The sequence below is a fragment of the Ascaphus truei genome, chromosome 14, assembly GCF_040206685.1.
Source record: "Ascaphus truei isolate aAscTru1 chromosome 14, aAscTru1.hap1, whole genome shotgun sequence".
Classification (NCBI taxonomy): Eukaryota; Metazoa; Chordata; class Amphibia; order Anura; family Ascaphidae; genus Ascaphus; species Ascaphus truei.
Genome location: NC_134496.1, coordinates 48,179,214 through 48,201,866, shown reverse-complemented (window position 1 = coordinate 48,201,866; position 22,653 = coordinate 48,179,214). Strand labels below are relative to the sequence as shown.

Sequence of the window (22,653 nt, the reverse complement as noted above, 5' to 3'; positions counted from 1 at the left end):
ATTTAAGGGGGAAAATGACAATAAAATAAACGGCAGCTTCGACTGCTGCTATAAAGCAGCAGTCCATGGGCGTCTTTGAGATGATCCACTATCGCCTACCTGTCCCGAACTTCCAAGATATTAACCATTTATCAACCAGGCAAAAAATACTTGCCTGATGGACCATATGGCAGCCAAGTGACCAACAGCAAGGTACATCATCAGGAATTTGTAGTTTTTTGTACCGTGTAAAACTAGGGTTGCGAGACGCTTCTCCAAAAATACTGGACGCAATAGTGAAAGGTGCGACATGCTCAAAACACACACGCTTGAGACACACACCTTTTTCACCTCAGTTCCATGCTGTTTCCTCCACTCTTTGGACCCACCTCCAGGACTCTTGACACCTCCTCCTGATTGGCTGCTACATGGTAATGCAGCCAATCGGGATGAAAGAAGACGCCCAGCCCCCTAGCAATATCCTTGCTCGGGGAAATCCCGCGCCCCCCGAAGCTGGTCAGGTCACTATGTCCAGAGAGGTAATACCGTATACACATACATGTATTGCCTCTCATTTTTTGCTGGACATTGTGTTCAAATACAGTACAGGACAGTCTGGTTCAATACTGGACACCTGGCAACCCTATTAAACTGCAACTATCTCAGTAACCTGGGCGACACCAGAGCTCGCAGGGTAACGGTTTAGCTCCAGGGGAAGTGTTTGCAATTGCTGCTGTGTTGTCTTACATTAGAGATATATGTTGGATGATTTCCAAGCAGAATTGGAAGACGCAAATTAGTTATTTGATGCCGTCCTCTTCTTGCGCAACTTTTTTTGGACAGATTGCACATTTAAAGCGACAAGAACCACTTGGTGATGACTCGCTTAAGTGTAAGCAGAACTGCCTTGTTGCATTAAACGTGACGGGCCAGCAGCACGAACTTGATACGCATACGACTTTTTGTAGACTCAGCTATTATGCAGGAGGTTGTGTATGTGGAAGAGTACTTTCATTTTCTGTGGTTTCACAAAATTGAAAAACAAGTTGAGGAGACGGCATCTTTTGGCAAATTAAATAGCCACACATGTGGCATTACAGCAGAGTCTAACAAAGACTATGATAAACCAACGTATTAAACCTGGCTTATTCTAATAGAGAAATGACAGAAATTATTTTTCACAAGCTTTTGAACATTTAAAGCAGGCGTTCAAGATGCCTTTAAAAAAAAAAAATTAAGCATGTTTTACCCTTTAATATGTGCATCAATGCAATCCACACAATGATAAATAATTAGCTGTTGTCGATTGATCCGTTCTCCTGTGATCGATCATTGAAGATTCAGCTCGGGGGTTCACTAAATGGCTGTCAGTGCAGCAGAAGAGGACCAAAGATGCAAAGTTCTGTGGGGAGAATCATGTGACCAGACAGTCACTAGATATACAATTAGAGAGAGGGCATGCGCAAAAAGGTGTGTGCCAGAGCCTGTTTCAGAAGAAGAAGGGGATGTGACTTTGTAAATGGTTGCTATATAAACAAAAAAGGCTTGTTACATTATAATGCATTAAAAATGTAATTCAGAGTTGTTTTTTTGTTGTTTTTTTTTTAAATGCTACAAGTATTTTCTCATAGTACAGAGCTGATTTATTAAATTAAAAAAAAAACCCACACGTAGGATATTGCTTGGACTGCAGCTTTAATGTGGAAAAAAGATTGCTGCAAAGATGAATTAATTCACAAATAAACCACTATTGCAAGAATGTATTGTCAAAGGAAAAATAAGATTGTATTTTGTGAGGGAACAAACTCTTTCTTCCCGGCGCCTGACATGGAGCATTTGGCGGCAGTGAGAATATGCTCCATGCGCTTCTTTGAATTTTGTCTCTATTGTTTTTGAAAGAGCCATACAAACTGGGTCTAATGGGATTCTAATGTCTATGGTTTCTTCTATCAAGTTTTGGATCATTGACCAACATATTTGTATTTTGGGGTTTAACCACATAATATGCGGCCTGGCCACATTGTCTCCAGGAAGAAGTGGATGTCCCTGGGAACATAATGGTTATATTCATAAACTCTTAAGGTTTCCCAAATAATGTGTAATTGACAGCAATGAAGTTTGAAGCAGAAATGTGTTATGGAATGCAGTTTTACTGTATGAACTCGGTAAGCCGTGAGGTTTCCAAGAAATCCCCTCTGAGATGCAACATTTGTATTCCCTGCCTTGTGGATATGCCGTGTCATTAGGTTGCTCTGAGCAGTATGGATGATTTCCTCTAAATAAATCCATATGTACATGATATTATCGGGACAAAAATGTGCCATGTACACAATGAAACATTGATGCTATTGAGGCCAATTTAATCTCTCGACAAGGGGGAGATGGTTTGAAAAGAAATTAACATAACCAGTAGCGCAACCAGGGGGGGAGGGGCGGGGAGCGGCGGGGGGGTGCAAGGGTGCATTGGCACACCCCAAGAATTTAATATATTGGAGCAGGGCGGCAGAGGAAGAGGACGTCACGTGGGAGATCAGCTGTAATGTACAAATTAGAAAGGCAGCCGGATCACACGTCCCAGAATCCCTTGAGAAGGAGGAGGTCACATGGGAGGCAGCAGGATCACACTTCCCAGAATCCCTTGAGAAGGAGGAGGTCACATGGGAGGCAGCAGGATCACACTTCCCAGAATCCCTTGAGAAGGAGGAGGTCACATGGGAGGCAGCAGTCATTCAGTGCAGAGGGTTATTTTATATTTATAAAAACCTAAGCGTAGACGAGGATAAAGGTTTTAAGATACAATCAAAAAATAAAAGGAAACTAGACTTACTTTTTGTAAGTAGAAATAGTAATTTATTCTTTTGTGTGCAATAATAAATACATTAATATAGCAGATATATTGAACATTGATTTAATTATTTACCATACAAAAACTTTGCCCCCCTCCCCCCCGCCCCGTATGAATTTCTGGTTGTGCCTCTGAGCATGACAATAAGTTCAAAAAGGGTTCCCTGAATTTTTAGTTATCTATATTTTATGGAGGACATTCGGTAGAAGTATTAAGAATGTTGTATATACAGTAATATATGGAGTAATTATCACTACAGTGATTTCATGGATGATATGCACTGTCATATTTAATCTAAATGAGGGTATGCATTACAGTTCCTAAATGTGCAGAATATGTGAAGGAGAAGCCTGTGTTACTTTTATTCACCATTAACATTTAATTTTTATGCTAATCTTTTTTTAAGCTAATTATCTTGTGCCAAATGGCGCGAATCTTGTCTAGTATCTAGTGCGGGGGAGGGCAACTCCCGTCTTCAAAGGTCACTAACAGGTTAGGTTTTCAGGATATCCCTGCTTCAGAACAGGTGGCTCAGTCATTGACTGAGCCACTGATTGCGCCACCTGTGCTGAAGCAGGGATATCCTGTAAAACTGACCCTTTGGTGGCCCGTGAGGACTGGAGTTGGCTACCCCTGATCCAATGGCACGCAGACCAGGAAAAGACGAAGATGAAACATCTGAAACATCTTTTAAATGTTAATAAGGAAACCTAAAATAAAATCAGTGATATCATAGTGAAATTCCATGTTTTATTTACATGAACCTCATCTGGATGGAGGTGTGTTCCCACTTCCACTAATAGCACTAAAGAGGGTAATTACTGCTCTGCAGGGAGAAAAAGTTAAATATTTGTTTAAATAGACAACTAGTATTGGGACAGAGGTCACATATGTTATGGAGCAGGGGTGCTCAACGTCAATCCTCAAGACCCCCTCCCCCTCCAACAGGCCAGGTATTAGGGATCTCCCTGCTTCAGCACATGGGGGGCAGTCTTCGACTGAGCCACTGATTGAGCCACCTGTGCTGAAGATGGGATATCCATCAAACCTAACCTGTTGGGGGGTCTTGAGGGTGGGAGTTGAACACCCCCTGTTATAGAGTGTGACTTGATTATATGTTAGGGTAGCAGCAATTTCAATGAGCCTGTTACTTTGTAACAAGTGAACTGGACACTGCTTTATAGCACTGGCTGCTCAGCATACTGACCAGCACGTGGACATTTTTGGGGGGGAGATTCGGTATGTATGTATAATTTTATTTATATAGCGACAAAGTTACAATACAAGATAAATAAATTACAAACAGTGGGGATAAAAGCAGCGTGAAATGACGTCAGGCAACGGGAGACCTACCCCCAAGAACTTACAATCTAAGTGCTACGCTGGAAGGTTTACAGACACAGTAGGAGTAAAAGTGCAGTCAGGGAGGCCAAGGGCACGTGGAGTCAGTAGCAGAGGTAGAGAAATGCAATATATGTCCGAGTCGTATTTATTAGGCATTCTCTTGCTCGGGAAGACGTCGTACAGCCCGTCCCAAGTCAGTTAGTGGTGAGGTGTCCTTCAGCACCACAAACGTCATATGCCAGAAGACTGCTTAATAGATATGGGCCTTTATCTTCCACTGGATTGTGATAAGTCCTTTCAGGGAGAACGTAGGAAAAGGATAACATATTTCAGGGAATTGTAAGGGAGAGTCCCTCCTAAATATGGACACTTGGCCAGTATGGAAGATGCCAATGGCACTCTTTATTCCCTGCATAGTTCTCTGCATTAACACACACATTCCCGGCAAGCTCAAACCCAACACCCACCACATTATATATATATATATATATATATATATATATATATGTATATATGTATGTATGTATGTATGTATGTATGTGTGTGTGTCAAAAGGAGTGTGACTGAGCGTGGCAAATGTTTACAACAAAAGACAGGGGTGCCCAATGCTACATCCAATTGACAAAACATATATGGTAATAAGTATAAAGTACAAATACTTCAATAATAATATTTTATTAGTTATTTAGTTAAACCCTTTGGCCAATGCGTCATAAGCCTGCATACCAACGTCAAGGCATAACCAAATCTGCAGGTCCTACACTACACTGTAAACCTTTCCTTTTACCTCTGCATACCAGATTTAAGTTTCTGAACATGTGGGACACAGCACACTAGGCAGCATTTCCTGCGAAGCACAGCGCAACTGTAGCACTATCAGTCAGAACAATGTCCTGATTCTTTTAGGAGAATAGTTCGACCTGGAGCTGCCAGACAGGACTGCTGCATTTTCCATGAAATTCTGGTGAAATTTTAGGACGATGGGGAAATGTGGGAAATCTTGCTCAGTTTCCAGCCATCTGAATGTTGTGCAAGACAGAATTTACTAGAAATGTGCTGCATGCAAGTAAGGGAGAAGAGATTAGAGATGTGCACATTTTTTGGGGCCGACAAACAAAGTTCTCTGCTAATATGGTGTTTCTTCGCAGCCTTGGATATCGAGGCTTGGGTTTAAAAACCGCCCACCACTGGTCATTCAATTTTAAGTTCCAGACCCAGAAATATGGGGCAGACGGCGGGGGAAGACTCATATTATTAGAATCCCAAGTGCTATATATAAAGTATTTCAATATATATATAAGTTTTTGTATTGACAATTTTTCAGTTAGGAAAGGATGGGGATGGGGTAGGATGTGGATGGGAAGGGGATGAGGACGGGAGGGGGATGATGGGGAGGAGTGGGGAAGGAATGCGGATGGGACAGGAACGGGGAAAGGATGGGAAGGGGTACAAATGGTTCACATTAGTCTTTACATTTTCAGTGTAGAATCTCTAGGATATACTGTAGTTGTTAAGTCCTTCTACACATCTAAAGAAGAGGAGGAAAAGCTTTGCAGGTTCAATTCCCGGTGTCGGCTCCTTGTAACCTTGGACAAGTCACTTTATCTCCCTGTGCCTCAGGCACCAAAAACATAGATTGTAAGCTCCACGGGGCAGGGACTGTGTCTGTAAAATGTCTATGTAAAACTAGCAGCGCTGTACAAGAACAAACTATTATTATTATTATTGTCTGATGCAAAGTATATTTTAATAATTCCTATACTCGGTTGCTAATCAAATTTTGGTTAAAAAAACCCACAAAGAATTTGCAGTTCATATTTATCACATTCACTGATCTCAAGAAAAGTTGCACCCTTAGTCTGAGTCCCCAAAATCCGTGACTGCGATGGCGGTGACGTGCGCGGTGCACAGAAGGTAGGGGCCTCTATGTGGCCACCACCCGTAGCGGCATGCGCGCCCCGGCACAATGCGCGATGCGCGGCAACATTTTTACAAAGACAAGAATTTAGTCATTGCTAGTGGCGACAGAGCGCTGACCACGTCACGGCAGCGGTTCAGCCACGTCCCCCCCCGCCCCCCCCCCCCGTAGCGATCTTGTCTTTCCCCATGTAGCTCAAGCAGGGGCTGTAGCCGTAGCTTTTTGCAATATGACATATACATAGTATCAGAATATACACGTGTTGAGAATCACAGGGAGAGGGATGCTAAATGAAACACTAATAATTTTGATGCAATACTAATGAAATGCGTAATAATTGTGATGTAGGCAATAGGATTAGACACCTCACATATGTGCCCAGTTCTTCATTAATAAGCCCATTGTTGTCTGATATGCATATTCATTTACTTCTCATACGCTTTCTGTCTAAAGCAACAGCAAATATGTGCTGACACTGGGGCAAAGTCTCATCAAAATTTGGAGAATATACAACAGGGGAGGCCAACTCCTGTCCTCAAGGACCACCAACAGGACAGGGTTTCAGGATATCCCTGCTTCAGGATGATGCGGTCGAAGGCTGAGCCGCTGATTATGCCACCTGTGCTGAAACAGGGATAGCCTGAAAACCTGGCCTGTTGGTGGCCCTTGAGGACTGGAGTTGGCCACCGGTGGCATACAAGAATGGTGAAAAGAGATGTGTCTGGTGGCTGCCCTGATGTGTGAGTGCACACTGTGTGCTTCTTCTTTCTGTGGACTTGTAGGAATCCTGATGTTTGCCAAGTGGATGGCTGGACTTACTGTCCAAACAGAGCTGTGTTTGCCAACTGAGAACGTATCTGTGAGGTACCCGATCATAGATTGAATGGGTCACCTTGTGCTCCACTTTCTAACTGTAAAAAAAAAAGGAAAGACATTTTCTTTCAGACTGCCTTTCCTGCTGCCTGTCAATAAAGCGTAACTCTGGCAATAAGACGGTGAAATGCAGGGCAAAAAGATAGCAATCAAAGGTTTGTTGCAATTACACATTGTTTGCATCAAACATGTAGTTCATTGTTTTTAACCTTCACTTTGCAACCCTAGAGAGAGCTGAACTGCGTTCCTCTGCGATCCGTTGGTTCCCCCGTATATCAGTAGTTGCCTCTGCTTGAGTTTAAGGTTTGTATTTTTATGTCACTAACAATTACAGAGTTTAAGTGTCTTGACCCGGTTGGCGAACTCCCAGCGCGGCAGATATGCATTGCCAACTTTAGGAAATTATAAACAGCCTTTTATACCGACACATCGTGGCAGGGAATGTGGGGTGATTGTGGGGACCTGTAGTAAGGTCCCACTGATAAAGGGCCACCACTGAGAAAAAGGCTCAAACCACTTTACTAACTAGTGAGAACAAGCACACATGCCCCAACCACCTCACCTCCACATGTCCCCGTTAACCATCTTCTGAATGGCCATCGGGGTTTCAAGGTGAAATCCATGGGGAGTGTCTGTCGAGCAGATTCACCTGGGCTTGTGGCAGATAGCTGGAGCCAGGAGTCTGGATCCGAGGTGCGATGGTCAGCGGAGAGAGAGAGAGAGAGAGATCAGGGAGGAGCAGGTAGCAGGGGTAGTCAGGTGGTGAGCAGCTGAGTGGTTGATCAAGCAGAGTATGAGGACTAGCTGGAATCGGTACCAGGCCATTAACATAACAGATAACCTCCAGGGTAACACACCTGCTGTGAAGCACTGGAGGACAGGGGCCTTTTTATAGGCTGTGGGAAGCCAGTGAGGGCCAGAATGATGCACTCCCTGCATGGGTGTCCTTACAATGGCACAGAGTTTAAGATCTTGAATACACAACATTGTGGGTTTACTGCTATCCTGAGCTACTGACAGACACTGTAGGATCTTGAACAATTCACTTAACCTCCTAGAGCAGGCATTGACCAACCTGTGTCCTGCGACGGGATCTGGAATAGCCTGCCTGATGAAGAAGAAAGATCGATGAAGGAAACTTATGAATATTAACACACCTTTTTGAAACTCAACACCATTTTAAGAAGTTCTTTAACAATTAAAAACATACAATAAATCAGATCAATCTATTGATAATGACATTAGAAAAATGTAAGTTATTGCCTATAATTATTTTGTGAGCAGATGTTTTCGGCAATGAACTTTGTTAAAAATAAGTACAGTTCTGTATTAACAGATGCTCATGAGGGTGCCAGTGTGCTTCCCCAAAATCAATCCTAATAGTGAGAAACTTAACTGAAATGAAAGTTCAGACATCACATTGAGATATTTTAAATACAGATTCTTTTTTTATTATTAGTATTTCAAGATTTTTTTTCTTCTCTTTTCAATAAAAAAAATTTTTGTAATATTTTAATGTTTTTATTATCTTTATTTACCTTTTGGTATTTATTTAGTTTAAGTTTTTAAACTGGATATACAACAAAAAGTGAGCGCCGGAAAAAAGGGTTGGCCACCTCTGTCCTAGGACTTATAGGAAAGGGAGACGTATATCTCACTAAAAGGAAACCTAAAATAAAATCAGTGATATCCTTTCTTCCAGACAGTGAAATTCTATGTTTTACTTACATTAACTTCATCTGGGTGGAGGTGTGTTCCCACTTCCACTAATAGCACTAAAGAGGGTAATTACTGCTCTGCAGGGAGAAAAAGTTAAATATTTGTTTAAATAGACAACTAGTAGTGGGACAGAGGTCACATATGTTATGGAGCAGGGGTGCTCAACGCCAATCCTCAAGACGCCCTCCCCCTCCAACAGGCCAGGTATTAGGGATCTCCCTGCTTCAGCACATGGGGGGCAGTCTTTGACTGAGCCACTGATTGAGCCACCTGTGCTGAAGCAGGGATAGCTGGAGTTGGCCACCCCTGCATTATCTTATCTTGTTTAGCTGTTAAGGACCAAAGCCACAGCGTATGTCTTTGACTCCTCTGCTGCTGGAGAACTCGCAAAACATAATTGAGCAGTCATCGTGATCGGCAAATTTTCTCATGCGCAGAACAGGTTAAGGAGAGAAAAGTGAGTTGCAAACGACAGTCCAGACTCAGACACTTGACAAATAACTTTGCGGCCTGTAGACTTCTAAACATTTGAGATCAGTGCTGGCCTGGGTAATGGCAAAAGCATTTTTCCACATCATATAAAACCACCAGGTGCCTTTGGCAAGATTAGCAGTCTCTTCTTAAGAAGGTGCTTGTATTAGGATAGCTGTGTTGTGGCAGGAAAGTATTACACCATATTTGTATAACCATGTGTAACTAGCATTGCCAGGTGTCCAGTATTGAACCGGACTGTCCTGTATTTGGACACTGTCCAGTAGAAAAAAAATGAGAGGTAATACTGGACATGTATATGTCCGATATTACCTCGCTCGACATACTGACCTGACCGGATTGGTGGGGCCACAGGATTTCCCCGAGCAGGGAGAGAGCTGGGCTGTTGCTGGGGGGCTGGTCAGTTTCCTCCATCCTGATTGACTGCATTACCCAGCAGAAGCCAATCAGGAGGAGGTGTTAGGAGGTGGGGCCAAGGAGAGGAGGAAACAGCATGGAGTGGTGAGAAGGGTGTGTGTGTGTGTGTGTCTCGAGCACGTCGCACCTTTCACCATTGTGTCCAGTATATTTGGAGAAGCCGCCTGGCAACCCTACCTGTGTTAGGGCCTAAATAATCCTTGCTCAGAATAACCTGGGCTTTGAAACTGGGTTTAGCAGTTGACTTGTAGAAAAAAAGCATTGAAGGTACCAAAAAGGTACTGTACTGACCAATAGATCGAGGCTTCTAAAAATATGGAGAAGACTATCGACATTGCTTTAGCATGAGTAGTGTGGCTTTTCAGATATTTTACTCAATAATAATATATAACAGCAAAACAACATGTTCTATTACCTATTTTCTTTAAAAAGAAATAATGAAATATATGGTGAATAATACTCCTTACTTTAGCAATTTTACACTTGTCAATTTCCTGGCTGTGTGACCCCCCGATTACAGATGACCACCTGTTTCTATTGACCTGATCCGTGTTGCTATAGTACATCTCATTCATGTAATTCCATGACCGTGGGCCCTGCGATGGAGCTTCCCCTCCTCCACCCAACCGGTATATATATAACCCCATAATAATACTTATAATAAATAAACACAAACAAAGGTCTGGAAGTGCAAAGGCCGCAGATTTTATTAATATATAATCACGTAACCCGATAAGTTCCATCCCTGCCGGAGTGCTCAGCCTACGGGTAAAGGCCAGTGGCACTCAAACCACGGCCCACAACACCACCAAGCCGGGCGCTGGATAGAATGGGTGCCAGGAAGTCACGCATAAATAAGCCCTGCCCACTTATCACTCCCAGCAACCTCAGGGCTTCACCGAACCATAGAGCCCCGTCTGGCAAAGTTAGAGTGCACTTACCCCCCAACAGCTGCCGAGACAAAGGCAAAAACACCTCAAAATTATAAACATTAAAGTATTCTCTTTACTTTTCTGTCTCGTTTCTCTTTTTTTCCCTCAGCAAGTACAAGCATCAAACTGTTACAGCATAACAGTATGACCTCGTAATCTCATGACATCATAACAAAGGGACGAGTGGGTGGGAACTTTCTTGCCAGGGCGCGGACTGTCTTCCTGCTCCTGCACAGGATCTATATAACTTTCCCTGCTCTTCCCCACTCCCGCCCCCCATCACAGACCAATGCGCTCAGGGAGGGGCGGGGGGGGCCTGGAATTAACATGGCCCTGCAGAAGGGGGAAGGTAGGGGAGCCTAATCCCGGCAGTCATGCCACCCTATCGCCTAGGGCTGTGGTTTTCAACCTTTTTTTGGTTAGGGAACCCCAGAATACGATTTTGAAATTCTCAGGAACCCCAAACCTCACCCCTTATCTCTCCCCCCGCATCACCCTTGTCTCTCCCCTCCCCCCCCCCCCCCCCCGTCGCCACTGTCTTACTCCCCCCCACTGTCGCCCACTTACACACACACAACTCCTGATTGGATTACCCTATGCACTTACACACACTCTCCCAATTACACACACACACACACACACACACACACACACACACACACACACACACACACACACACACACACACACACACACACACACACACACACACACACACACACACACACACATTCCCACTTACACACACATACTCCCACTTACACACTCTCCCAATTACACATTCCCACTTTCACACACACATTCCCCCCCCCACACACACACTCTCACACTTACCCATACAAACACACTCCCACTTACACACTCTCCCACTTACTTACACACTCTCCCACTTATACTCTCCCAGTTACACACTCTTCCACTTACACACATACACTCTCCCACTTGCACACTCTCCCAATTACACACACACAATCTCCCACTTGCACACTCTCCCACTTACACACATACACTCTCCCACTTACACACTCTCCCACTTGCACACTCTCCCACTTACACACACACACTCTCCCACTTACACACACACACACTCTCCCACTTACACACACACACTCTCCCATTTACACACACACACTCTCCCACTTACACACACACATTCCCACTTACACACACACACACACACACTCCCACTTACACACACACACACTCTCCCACTTACACACACACACACTCTCCCACTTACACACACACACTCTCCCATTTACACACACACACTCTCCCACTTACACACACACACATTCCCACTTACACACACCTGAGAGCGCGTGTGCGCCCCCTTCCCCCGACCCTTCCTCTCCCTCCTGTCAGCCGAAAGTTCGCCGACCGGAGCAGGCAGGGAGAGGAAGTATAGCAGTGACCGGGCGTCTGCTGCTGCTTAGCTCGGGAGCCACCGGGTCTGGGGTTCTGCCGGGCCTGGGACAGCATGGGAGAGTTGTCCCAGCTCTTCCACTCCCCTTACCCCCCTCCCCCCCTCCATGGCGGCCGCGGAAACCCTGAGGGGTGCTCAGAGAACCCCGGGGTTCCGCGGAACACCGGTTGAAAATCGCTGACCTAGGGGCTCAAGGATTCTTGTTGTTGGTGGTCCAGTTTTCTGCGATTTCTGCGGTAGATATTCCCAGTTAATGGGTTGGCAGATTAAAGTCTGTTTTGGGAACTCTCTTCCACCAGAGGTTGATGACTGCCATGTCTGCTAAGCCACAGGATAATAAATGTGTCTGAAGAACAGATGAACCTTACAGTCACCCATTAATTAATTTGCCAGCAGGATTACATAGTCAGAATATTGTTTTAAAAGGACTGAACTGGTTTCTGAATCCATAAACAAGTTTTGGTAAACAATTATACTTTAATATACCTGTGTTGAGATTGGCGGAATGCTGTTTGCTTTTTAAGATTTCTCTACAATGAGATGAGATCTGTTTATATATAGTACCTGTGTTTACACACTGTGTCTTGTACATGTCTGGGAACAGTAGGGGATTTCTTGTACCGTTGGATAAATGATGGCTTTACTCATATGGTAAGATTTAAAGTCAAAGTCACCATTATGTTTTCTTTTTAAATGTGTATTACGGTATCTGGCTACAAAAATGCTATCTTCATTTTCTTGCCTTATAAACTTAGATTGACTAAAGTAAAAAATAAAAAGTATTGAATGTACGCTTGTTTTAGTGTTCTAAGAGACTGACTGCAGATAATTACTCCTTGACTCATGTACGCAGTTAATTTTCCTAAACTGCTGATTTCTGATATTTGATATCCCCCCTCTGAGATCTCACTTTGGCCTGTTACCTTTTATTGCTCAGTCATTACACAGTTTATGCTAAAGTATGCACTTTTTAATTAACACAGCAGTCCCCCCATTTAAATGTTAGTGCTAACCGAAATAGGGCTAGGGAAGGGCAACAAAAGCACGGCGGCCATATTAATGGAGGGCTATCCTTTTCATGAGATATTCACATGGGCAGGGGGTTCTCTGCTCCAGTCCCCAAATCCCCCAACAGGTCAGGTTTTGATGATATCCCTGCCTCAGCACAGGTGGCTATATCACTGATTGAGCTAAAGCTGGGACTGATTGAGCCACCTGTGCTGATTCTGGGACTGATTGAGCCACCTGTGCTGAAGCAGGGATATCCTCAAAACCTGACCTGTTGGGGGTCTTGAGGATTGGAGTTGAGCCCCCCTGCAGTAGGGAAATCCTGGTGCTAAACAGCAGTACCCAGTATGATCTCTGTTTCAGGCCTGGGAAATTACAGTCCTGTTACGCCTGAACCTCACTGTTCCTGGTTGCAAAAATGTAAACGGTTTCCCTCCGGGAACATTAATAAATAACACAGTGGTGTATATATGAATGCAGAAAAAAAGTGTGTTTTCATGCACTGCTACATTTCTTGGAGTGCAGTTATGTCATATATAAGACACACATTCTTACGTTTGGTCTAGAACAGAAGTGGCCAACTCCAGTCCTCAAGAGGCACCAACAGGCCCGGTATTAGGGATATCTCTGCTTCAGCACAGGTGGCTTAATCAGTGGCTCAGTCAATGACTAGATATCCCTAATACCTGGCCTGTTGGTGGCCCTGGAGGAGTGGAGGTGGCCACCAAATAAAAATGCCACATTTTTCTCAACAATGTCCTAGGTACATGAGCCCCTCGGTAGAGAGAATTGCCCCCTTTGCAAGTCCATTCTTACGGAGAAATTCCTCATCTGTAACCTTTTTATCCTTGTATCTCCTTAGTTTATTTGCATACTAATTTGTACACTGATGCATTGGATAAAGGTTACGAATGCTTTGCTCCCTTATTGCAAAGAGAAAATTATTTTAGTATATTCTTATACATGACACAGTTACATAGTTACACAGTTACATAGTTGCACAGTTACATAGTTACAAAGTAGATGAGGTTGAAAAAGACACACGTCCATCGAGTTCAACCTGTGCTAAATGTAGACGACAGATACTTATCCTATATTTGTATTTGCACTATATTGGTCTAGAGGGAGGCAAATAAAAAACCCCCAGTAAAACATCATCCATTGATTTTTTTAGAAAATGATTTACCAGGAAGTAATACATTGAGAGTTGCCTCTCGTTTTCAAGTATGTCCTGGGCACAGAGTTATGATGACAAATAATACATGGTACAAATATTTAGTTACATTAAGTGAACAGGGTATACTGTACAGTACATTATATACAAGACATTGCGTGCACAGTTAGAGATAATATATGTTATAGGCGTATGTAACAGTTACAGACCAGATTAAAATGCGAGACAGCTTTAGTTTTGAAAGAACTTAGACTGGTGGCGGCTGTGAGAGTCTCCGGTAGATTGTTCCAGTTTTGGGGTGCACGGTAAGAGAAGGAGGAGCGGCCGGATACTTTGATGTCTCATAATGGGAAAAATAAATTCCTTCCTCACACCAGCCAATTAGGAATCTTTGTTTTCACTCCTGGAAGCTTCGTACCTTTAAGCTTGTCTTATCCTGTCTCAAAGCCAAGCTAGCTGCACAAGCCTCCAGAAGTAGGGTAGAGAGAGCATAAGTAGTTTCTGTCTGCCAACTTCACCTTATGGTATAAAAGAGTACATTACATTACAATGGACTCCCTGGTGATCGAGTTGAGTAAATGTGTAGGCCAGGGGGGTGCAATCTTTGCCCCCTGCGCCCCCTGCTGGCTTTCCCCCTCTCCTCGTGCCCCCCCCCCTCTTACCATGTCATGGCAACGTGACATCACATGACCCGCGGCATCATTTGACGCCACGTTGCCATGGCAATGCGTCACCAGGAGCGTCTGAATTAAGGTAAGTAAAGGTTTACAGAGGCCCGGCAGCTCCCCCGGCATTAATTTAAATGTATTCGGGAAGTGTGAGGGAGCCTCTGTAAACCCAGCGGCCCCTGCAGCGAGTCTCTCTTTGGGTGCGCCCCTCACTTTGCGCACCGCTGGTGTAGGCCGCTCATATTGAACTGGAACTGAAATATAAAAGGTGCCTCAAGATAATAAGTAAAAGTTTTCCATTGAAATCATGGGGAAATTATGTAATGGCCATAAAAAAAGAAAAACTATTTTTTTGGAATATGTAAATTGTGGGATAGTATATAAATCACATTGAGAGAAATTGTAATGGAATATTAGTCTCTGCTCCTTTATAAGTCTAAGAAAATGTATTGCTCTGTATTCCTAACAGGGAATCTCAGGAATTTAAGCAAACCATGAACTATGCAACAACGCTGAACTGGTGCCATGCAGCTTACTGCTGCCATCAATACCGATATCTGTTTTATGCAGGTTCAGGCTCATAAATAAATATATTTTTTTAATCTGGAAACACACTACTGAATGTATTGAAAATATTTGAGTTTGCACAGAGATCTCGGGGAAAGTCTCTGTCACTTTTTAGTTTAACTGATTAAAGCTATCCCATTCACCCCCGTGGAGTGTGCATCTGATCTTATATTTTTCTTTTCAGTAGAGGCAACAAAATAAATGTTTGTGGGACAGTGGGAATTAAAAAGTAAAGGTTTAGACATGTTTTTTTGTGTGTAAATCCCACATGTTTCTGTGCGTCGGGTCCTGGAATTGGACTAAGTTCATGAGACTGGTGTTCTTTGGGCCTTCTGCACCGTATACAATTCACAATGCAAACTTACACAATTATATTTTGGACTACCTCTTCTATTGATAATAATGGTAAATTATCCAACTTTTTTGCCAGAGAAAAACTAAACACAAGCGAACTCTCCAATGCAATGTGTGGTCTTGAAATACACTTCCTATCTGGCAGAGCACTCACTTTCATGTGTATATGTTGCCTCCCCCTCTTACATGCGAGAAGGAATGTCCAGGCATATTTAGTCTGAAGGATTTGCCTAGATTTATAGGTTGTATAAAATGTCTGTGACACTGTTTGAATTGTGATGAGAAGAGATATATTACATGAGTTTAGCTATCCTTATATCCTTGTAACTCCTTTGCCGTTAAGACGCTGTGGTCTTAGATGTGAATGATTGAACTGATCCAAAGTATTTAAAGGTCCTTAGCTACTTGACATGTGCAGTCTTGGTGGCCAGGATACCGTTCTGTGGTTAAAGTACAGTCCATTCATTTCTGTGTAGCATCACTTGAATCTGCTCTGTGTGTTCTTCTCAGCAGTGAATGATCTGAGACAGAATAGCGATGGTTCCAGGGTAGCAATGTAAATACACGAGTTCAGCATGTCACAAAGCAGCGACTCTGCAATATCTTCTTTCTTTTCTTATTATAGTTTACTTTGTCTTCTAGGTCCTGCAGAAGTTCCCATGATGTCACCTAATGGATCAATCCCACCAATACATGTGCCTCCTGGCTACATCTCGCAGGTAGATTGAAAGAATTTACTTTTTATTGACCTTTAATAACCACTCAGCCAAAAAGCACTACTTTTAAATAATTGCCCTGGGGTGGTATTGAGCTTTTATTAAGAACAGTTTTGAGTCGAATGTGGCTGCTAATTGTTTTGCTTATTGGTGTGATACTGCAATAATGGTGTGTAATGGATGTTGAAGGGGACAGCAGTACGCTTTTAGTAAGATTAGGACAAATGGAAGCAGTGATTGAAGATATAAGGCCAAAGATGTGTGTCCTGCTATACACTGCACACCGCACTTGTGGATGTCTTTATTGTAATTGTCAGTTGCCAAGGGAACCAATGCGGGAATAAAAATGGGCCTCAGCACATACGGAAAGGAAGAACAATCAACTCAGTTTGTCACTGAAAATCAGACACAATGTGAGTAAAGCCAGGAAGCAGGATGTACTGAACAAGGAGAATAGAACATAGTTATCCAGAAAAGGAGCTAGGAGGGATGTACAGTATACAGTAGTAATCCAGAAAAGAAGCCAGGGGGGGGAGGGAGGTATATAGTAATCCAGCAAAGAAGCAAACGGGGTGTATAGTAATTCATAAAATAAGATAGAATGGGGCGTATAGTAATCCAGAAAAGAAGCTAGAAGGGGCGTATAGTAATCCAGAAAAGAAGGTAGAAGGGGTGTGTGGTAATCCAGAAAAGAAGCTAGAAGGGGCGTATAGTAATCCAGAAAAGGAGCTAGAAGGGGCGTTTAGTAATCCAGAAAAGAAGGTAGAAGGGGTGTGTTGTAAACCAGAAAAGAAGCTAGAAGGGGTGTGTGGTAATCCAGAAAAGAAGCTAGAAGGGGTGTGTAGTGATCCAGAAAAGAACCCAGAAGGGGTGTGTAGTGATCCAGAAAAGAACCCAGAAGGGGTGTGTGGTGATCCAGAAAAGAAGCTAGAAGGGGTGTCCGTTTTCCGTTCTCCCGTTCAGGCTGATTTTGTATTTTAATAACACAAGTGCGTAACTTCAGCCTTTTTGCTAACAGAACACTGGCTTTACCTGCGTATACTTACCTGTGTATACTTACCTGCGTATGCTACTATAATACTTGCAAATGAAACATGACGTTCATGAAGTTATTATGATTCCCTAATATTTTATTATGACCTCTAGCAGCAGGGCCAGAGCTAGCTGATTGGGGGCCCTGAAAAGTACTTGATAAAAAATGCCTTTCTTCCACAATGACAGTAACTTCATTATACAACACCACACAAATGTCAAAGTCCAAGGATCCAAATAAACTGCTATTGAAGATTCTGGGCTGAACATCAATTATATATTAATGGGATCAAAATGTCAATGTCTCAGAATAACTCACCCCCTCCCGCCACACACAAACCCACGTGTTAGTTAATTAGTGTGCTTCTGTCCAAGCACCACCTACAGTATGTCTGGCAGCATCTTGGATAAGCCCTTGAGAAGTTCATTAACATTTGATCAGCTTCGTTGTCTTTATTTGCATGTTCCTTGCTTTGATAGCCTATCACTGATTCTCCTTTACAGGTGATAGAAGACAACACAGGGGTCAGGCGAGTGGTGGTCACGCCTCAATCTCCTGATTGTTACGCTCCCAGTTACCCTTCGGCCATCTCTCCGACTCACCATTTGCCCCCTTACCTTGCACATCATCCACATTTTCTCCACAACTCGCACACGCCTTTCTACCCGCCAGTGTCTGGCCCAGGAGACCTACCGCCCCAATTCTTCCAGCATCATCTTCCGCCGACACTATATGGAGAGCAAGGTGAGCAGAACCGTCACTCGGTGGACAGTATCATTCCTTATTATTGCCATCTGTTATTTAAACCAGCAGCTCATGAAGATGGAAGTGTTGCAGTATAATACAATTCTAAATATTTGGCATGCCTGGCTTCATGTTTTTACCTTGTGCCCATCTCTAGTTCCCCCATATCTGTGAGAAAAGTGCAGACCTCCACACCAAATAAACCCTGAAGGCCTTGCTAGGGCCTTTGTTTTGGGAGTCAGTTATACTATATTTTTGCCCTTCGTGACTCCTCCTTTACTCTCTATGAATTAACTGCTCCTGTACGTAGAATCCTTGGAAAAGCACAATTCTACTGACCTCTCCTTGAACTACCAGGCCAATATAGGCTGAAGAATGGGGGATATTGAGACCATTTAAGGTTGCATAATTAGACTCCACTTATACTGTACCATTACTTTTCAACAATAACCAACAAAATTAACATTTCTAGTTACAACCAGGCAGCCATTCATATTTTACTTTCAAACCAAAGGTTTCTGAGTCATAAGGGCTGTTGGTATATTGTGTATATATATAATATCGTATTTTGATCTTTGAGAACATAAACTGTCCAATCACTTTCCTAAACTGTATGAAAATGATTAAATAATTGAAAATACCTAATTAGTGTTTAATGTGCTTCAAATGCATTCAAGATGATGTATATGTACGTACAAATGCTAAAAGATTCTTTCATAACTCTAGCAATATTATGTATATTTTCCTTACACCTTGATAACCACGGAGAAAATAGTTGTGTTTTTTTTACCCTAGTTATATTATTGTAACTTTGATTTAACCAGAAAGGGGAATTATTAAGTTATGATTTGTCCAATGCTGCATTTGAAAATACTATAACAATATCTGAAAATTATTGGACATTTATGTGTGTGTTTTTTTCCCAGCTGTTTATTGAGCAGGATCTGAGATGGGGTTTCAGAATAAAAAATTAGAACAGAGGAACAAAAATGGCAAATATTCCAATACATAGCATGTTATGTGCTTACTTCATTTTGTAGATGAGTACAGATAGTAAGAACAATCACATGATAGAACAAAAATAAAACAGTACAATGAGATGTTACCTTCAACAAAGGAAAAGGTTCTTTACAATAAGGGCAGTTACAGTGTGGGGTTCATTACCCATGGAGACTGTGATGGCAGATACAATAGATGTGTTCCAAAAAAGGGTTTGACATCTTTTTAGAAAGGAAAGGTATACAGGGATATACCAAATAAGTAAACATGGGAAGGATGTTGATCCAGGGAGTAATCTGATTGCCAATATTTGGAGTCAGGAAGGAATTTATTTTCCCCTTATGAGATATCACTAGATAATGTGTCACTGGGGTTTTCTGTTTGCCTTCGTCTGGATCAATATACTGTAAATACAAATATAGGATAAAGTATTTATCATCTAAATTTAGCACGTGTTGAACTTGATGGACATATGTCTTTTTTCAACCTCATCTACTATGTAACTATGAAACAATGTCATATTGATACAATAAAAATAAATCAAAAACAAAAATGTATAAGTCACTTCACTTTGTGAAGGGGGAGAAGGGGAATGTCTTTTGTTTTCTTAATGACTGTTCTCTCCTTGCTTTTTGTTGTAGAAATAATACCCCTGTATGGAATGTCCAGTTACATTACACGAGAAGACCAGTATTGTAAGCCACAGCACAAAAAGCTCAAAGACAGACAGATTGACAGACAAAATCGATTAAACAGTCCCCCGTCATCCCTCTACAAGACCTATTTGGGGAACTGCACCACAGTTTACAACGGCAATGGGAAAACGCACAATGGGGCAGTCTGTGGAGGTGTTAGCGGAGGAACAGGAATAAAGAAAACGGAGCGCAGAGCGAGAAGTAGTCCACGGTCAAATGAGCAAGACGCACAAGGTATGTACACATATCCAGATGTACAAATCCATGCACAATGAAGGAACACATGCTTTGTACTGCAGGGCTACCTCTTATGTTATAATCCAGGGGTAGCCAACTCCAGTAGGCAAGGGCTACCAACAGGTCAGGTTTTAAGGATATCCCTGCGTCAGCACAGGTGGCTCAATCAGTGGCTCAGCCTTTGACCTGTGCGGAAGCAGGAATAAGGAATATACAATAAATATTGCTTTTGATTTATTATGGCTTGTGCAATCTGTGCTGAAGCAGGGATATGGAATATGCAATAAATATGGCTTGTTTTGATTTATTATGGCTTGTGCCACCTGTGCTGAAGCAGGGACATCCTGACAACCTCGCCTCTTGGTTGCCCTTGAGGACTGGAGTTGGCCACCCCTGTTATAATCATTAAAAAACAGAAACCGCGGCAGAGGATGGGTATTCCAGGGCAATTGCAATATCCTACGTATCTGGGGGAAATCCGCAGATGCACAATGGACAATCTGTAGGATAACTGAAACAGCCAGAGCTATAGAAACGACTCGTATTACAAACTAATACTCCATATTCCTGGCTCTCTTGATCCCTTCAGTCATGAAGGTTCATAGAAGACTGTGTGTGAAGCACGCACCAACGGCCGGTCACTATTTCTCCAGGTCACGATTATATCTTGGTTGGGTTAAGCGGCTGCACATGACCTGATATTCATAATCTAGGAGAAATTTACATTAAAAGCATTATTTTATGTTTCTGGCTACATGTCAATGAAATGATTGTACTAAAAATACAGACGGTGCAACACAGAGAAAACAAACTCTTACATGGCTACAAATGTAATTCTTTCTGTTATTACCACGGTCTAATACTTTCTCTTTAAAGCTGCCGTTCAGGCAATATCAGGCATGTGTGTTTTTTTTAATAAATCAGTTCTGTAGTAAGAAAAAATACTTTTAGCATTTTCTGTTTAAAAAAAAACAACTTTGAAAGACCAATTTTCTTGTATTCTATTTTAACAAGCATGCTTGTTCCTATAGCAACGATTTACATTCCCCATATTTAAAGATGTCGCCAAGCTTTGCCGATCAATAGACAGGGGAACGAATTGACTTGCAGCTATACAGTTCTTTAGGTAATTAGAGATTGCCCACATCAAACTATTGAAGTAAAAAAATAAATAAATAAAAAAAAAAAAAACCAAAGACTGAACTGCAGCTTTAAAGATGCTTGTAGTTGAAATCGATTTTGTTGCAACCATAGGGGTTTATTTATTTTGCCATGTTTTCTTCTTCATTTGTTTAATACAGTATTGAAGAAGGGGGTCTGTGGAGCTGAACCCCCTTCATTTCAGCTCTAGGGACCCCTTGGTTCCAGAGGTACTTACCTCCACAGTGGGTGCCGGTAGCTACTCCAGTGTTCATGTTTCGTCAGCTTTTCAAGGCTCCCAGGCCAATAGGAAGCTGTGACGTCATCAGGTGCAGCTTCCTATTGGCCCATGTGACGCGGGAGCTTTAAATTGCAGAAATATGCAGAAGATACCCGCACCCCTTTGGGAGGTAGATGTCTCTGGAAGCAGGGGGTCTCAGAGCTGAAATTAACTGAGTTCAGTTTCGGAGACCCCTTGCTTCAAACCCGTGTTTAAAAAAAAGAAGAAAAAATTTAAAACACAATTGGTTCTGGTATTGTGTAAATGGTGTTATGCAATGTCTTATGTTATGAAAGCGTGAACGTGCCCTTTCTTAAAATGACATATCAAAGAAAGTGGGGGGCCATGCTGGTCCTTTCTTCCATGTAGTAACAAAGGAGAGAGAGGGGGTAGGTGGTATGATACCTTTCTTAGGACCAACAAATAGTTGATATGTTACAAGCTTTCAAACCTTGGGTAGGACACGATGAAGAATCCTGAGAGGTTCGAATGCTGGTAACATATCAACTACTTGTTCGTCCAATAAAAGGTATCATACTTTATTTTTATTTATTTATATATAAAAATGTTTTAGCAGGAAGTAATACATTGAGAGTTACCTCTCGTTTTCAAGTATGTCCTGGGCACGGAGTTATAAAAAATACATGGTTACAATAAAAGAACAGGGTTATACAGTCACTTCACAGACATTTCATGGACAGATAAAGTAGGAAAATTGGGTACAGGGATAAAGGGCTTGTGAGTTTCTGTTAGAAATAGAGCAGCTTTAACATCAACTAACATCAGCGAACGGCAGCAAACGGCTCACGCCCTTTGGCTGTACGCCTTTGGGGCAACGCAGATACCACGGTCTCCCTCCTTTATTACTATATAGAAGAAAGGGAGGCAGATAAAAATGCTTCTAAGTCTACCCAACACCAAAACTACCTCTGCAGCCTTCCGTTCCGGACATTGAGAGCATCTATCGATACCTTGTGACAGTTGCAGAGTTTAGAATATATCAGATGTATGGAAACATCCTAGACAGACTCTGATTTCAGTAATGTTAACACGAAAAAGACATAAATGTATTGTTTTTTAAATTGAAACTCTA

The 22,653-nt window shown here is 42.4% G+C and overlaps 1 protein-coding gene across 2 annotated transcripts in view; it reads left to right on the top strand.

Annotated features, from left to right (window-relative positions):
* Positions 1 to 22,653, top strand: part of FNDC3B (fibronectin type III domain containing 3B) — a 226,689-nt gene that overhangs the window by 98,177 nt on the left and 105,859 nt on the right. The window contains exons 4-6 of one of the 2 annotated variants that reach the window (XM_075570783.1): positions 16,359 to 16,435; positions 17,969 to 18,209; positions 19,850 to 20,137. In XM_075570783.1, coding sequence (XP_075426898.1) covers positions 16,359 to 16,435; positions 17,969 to 18,209; positions 19,850 to 20,137 — 606 coding nt within the window. Of the gene's footprint in view, positions 1 to 16,358; positions 16,436 to 16,485; positions 16,846 to 17,968; positions 18,210 to 19,849; positions 20,138 to 22,653 lie in introns of those variants that run through there. The other variant, XM_075570784.1, reaches the window with a different exon arrangement.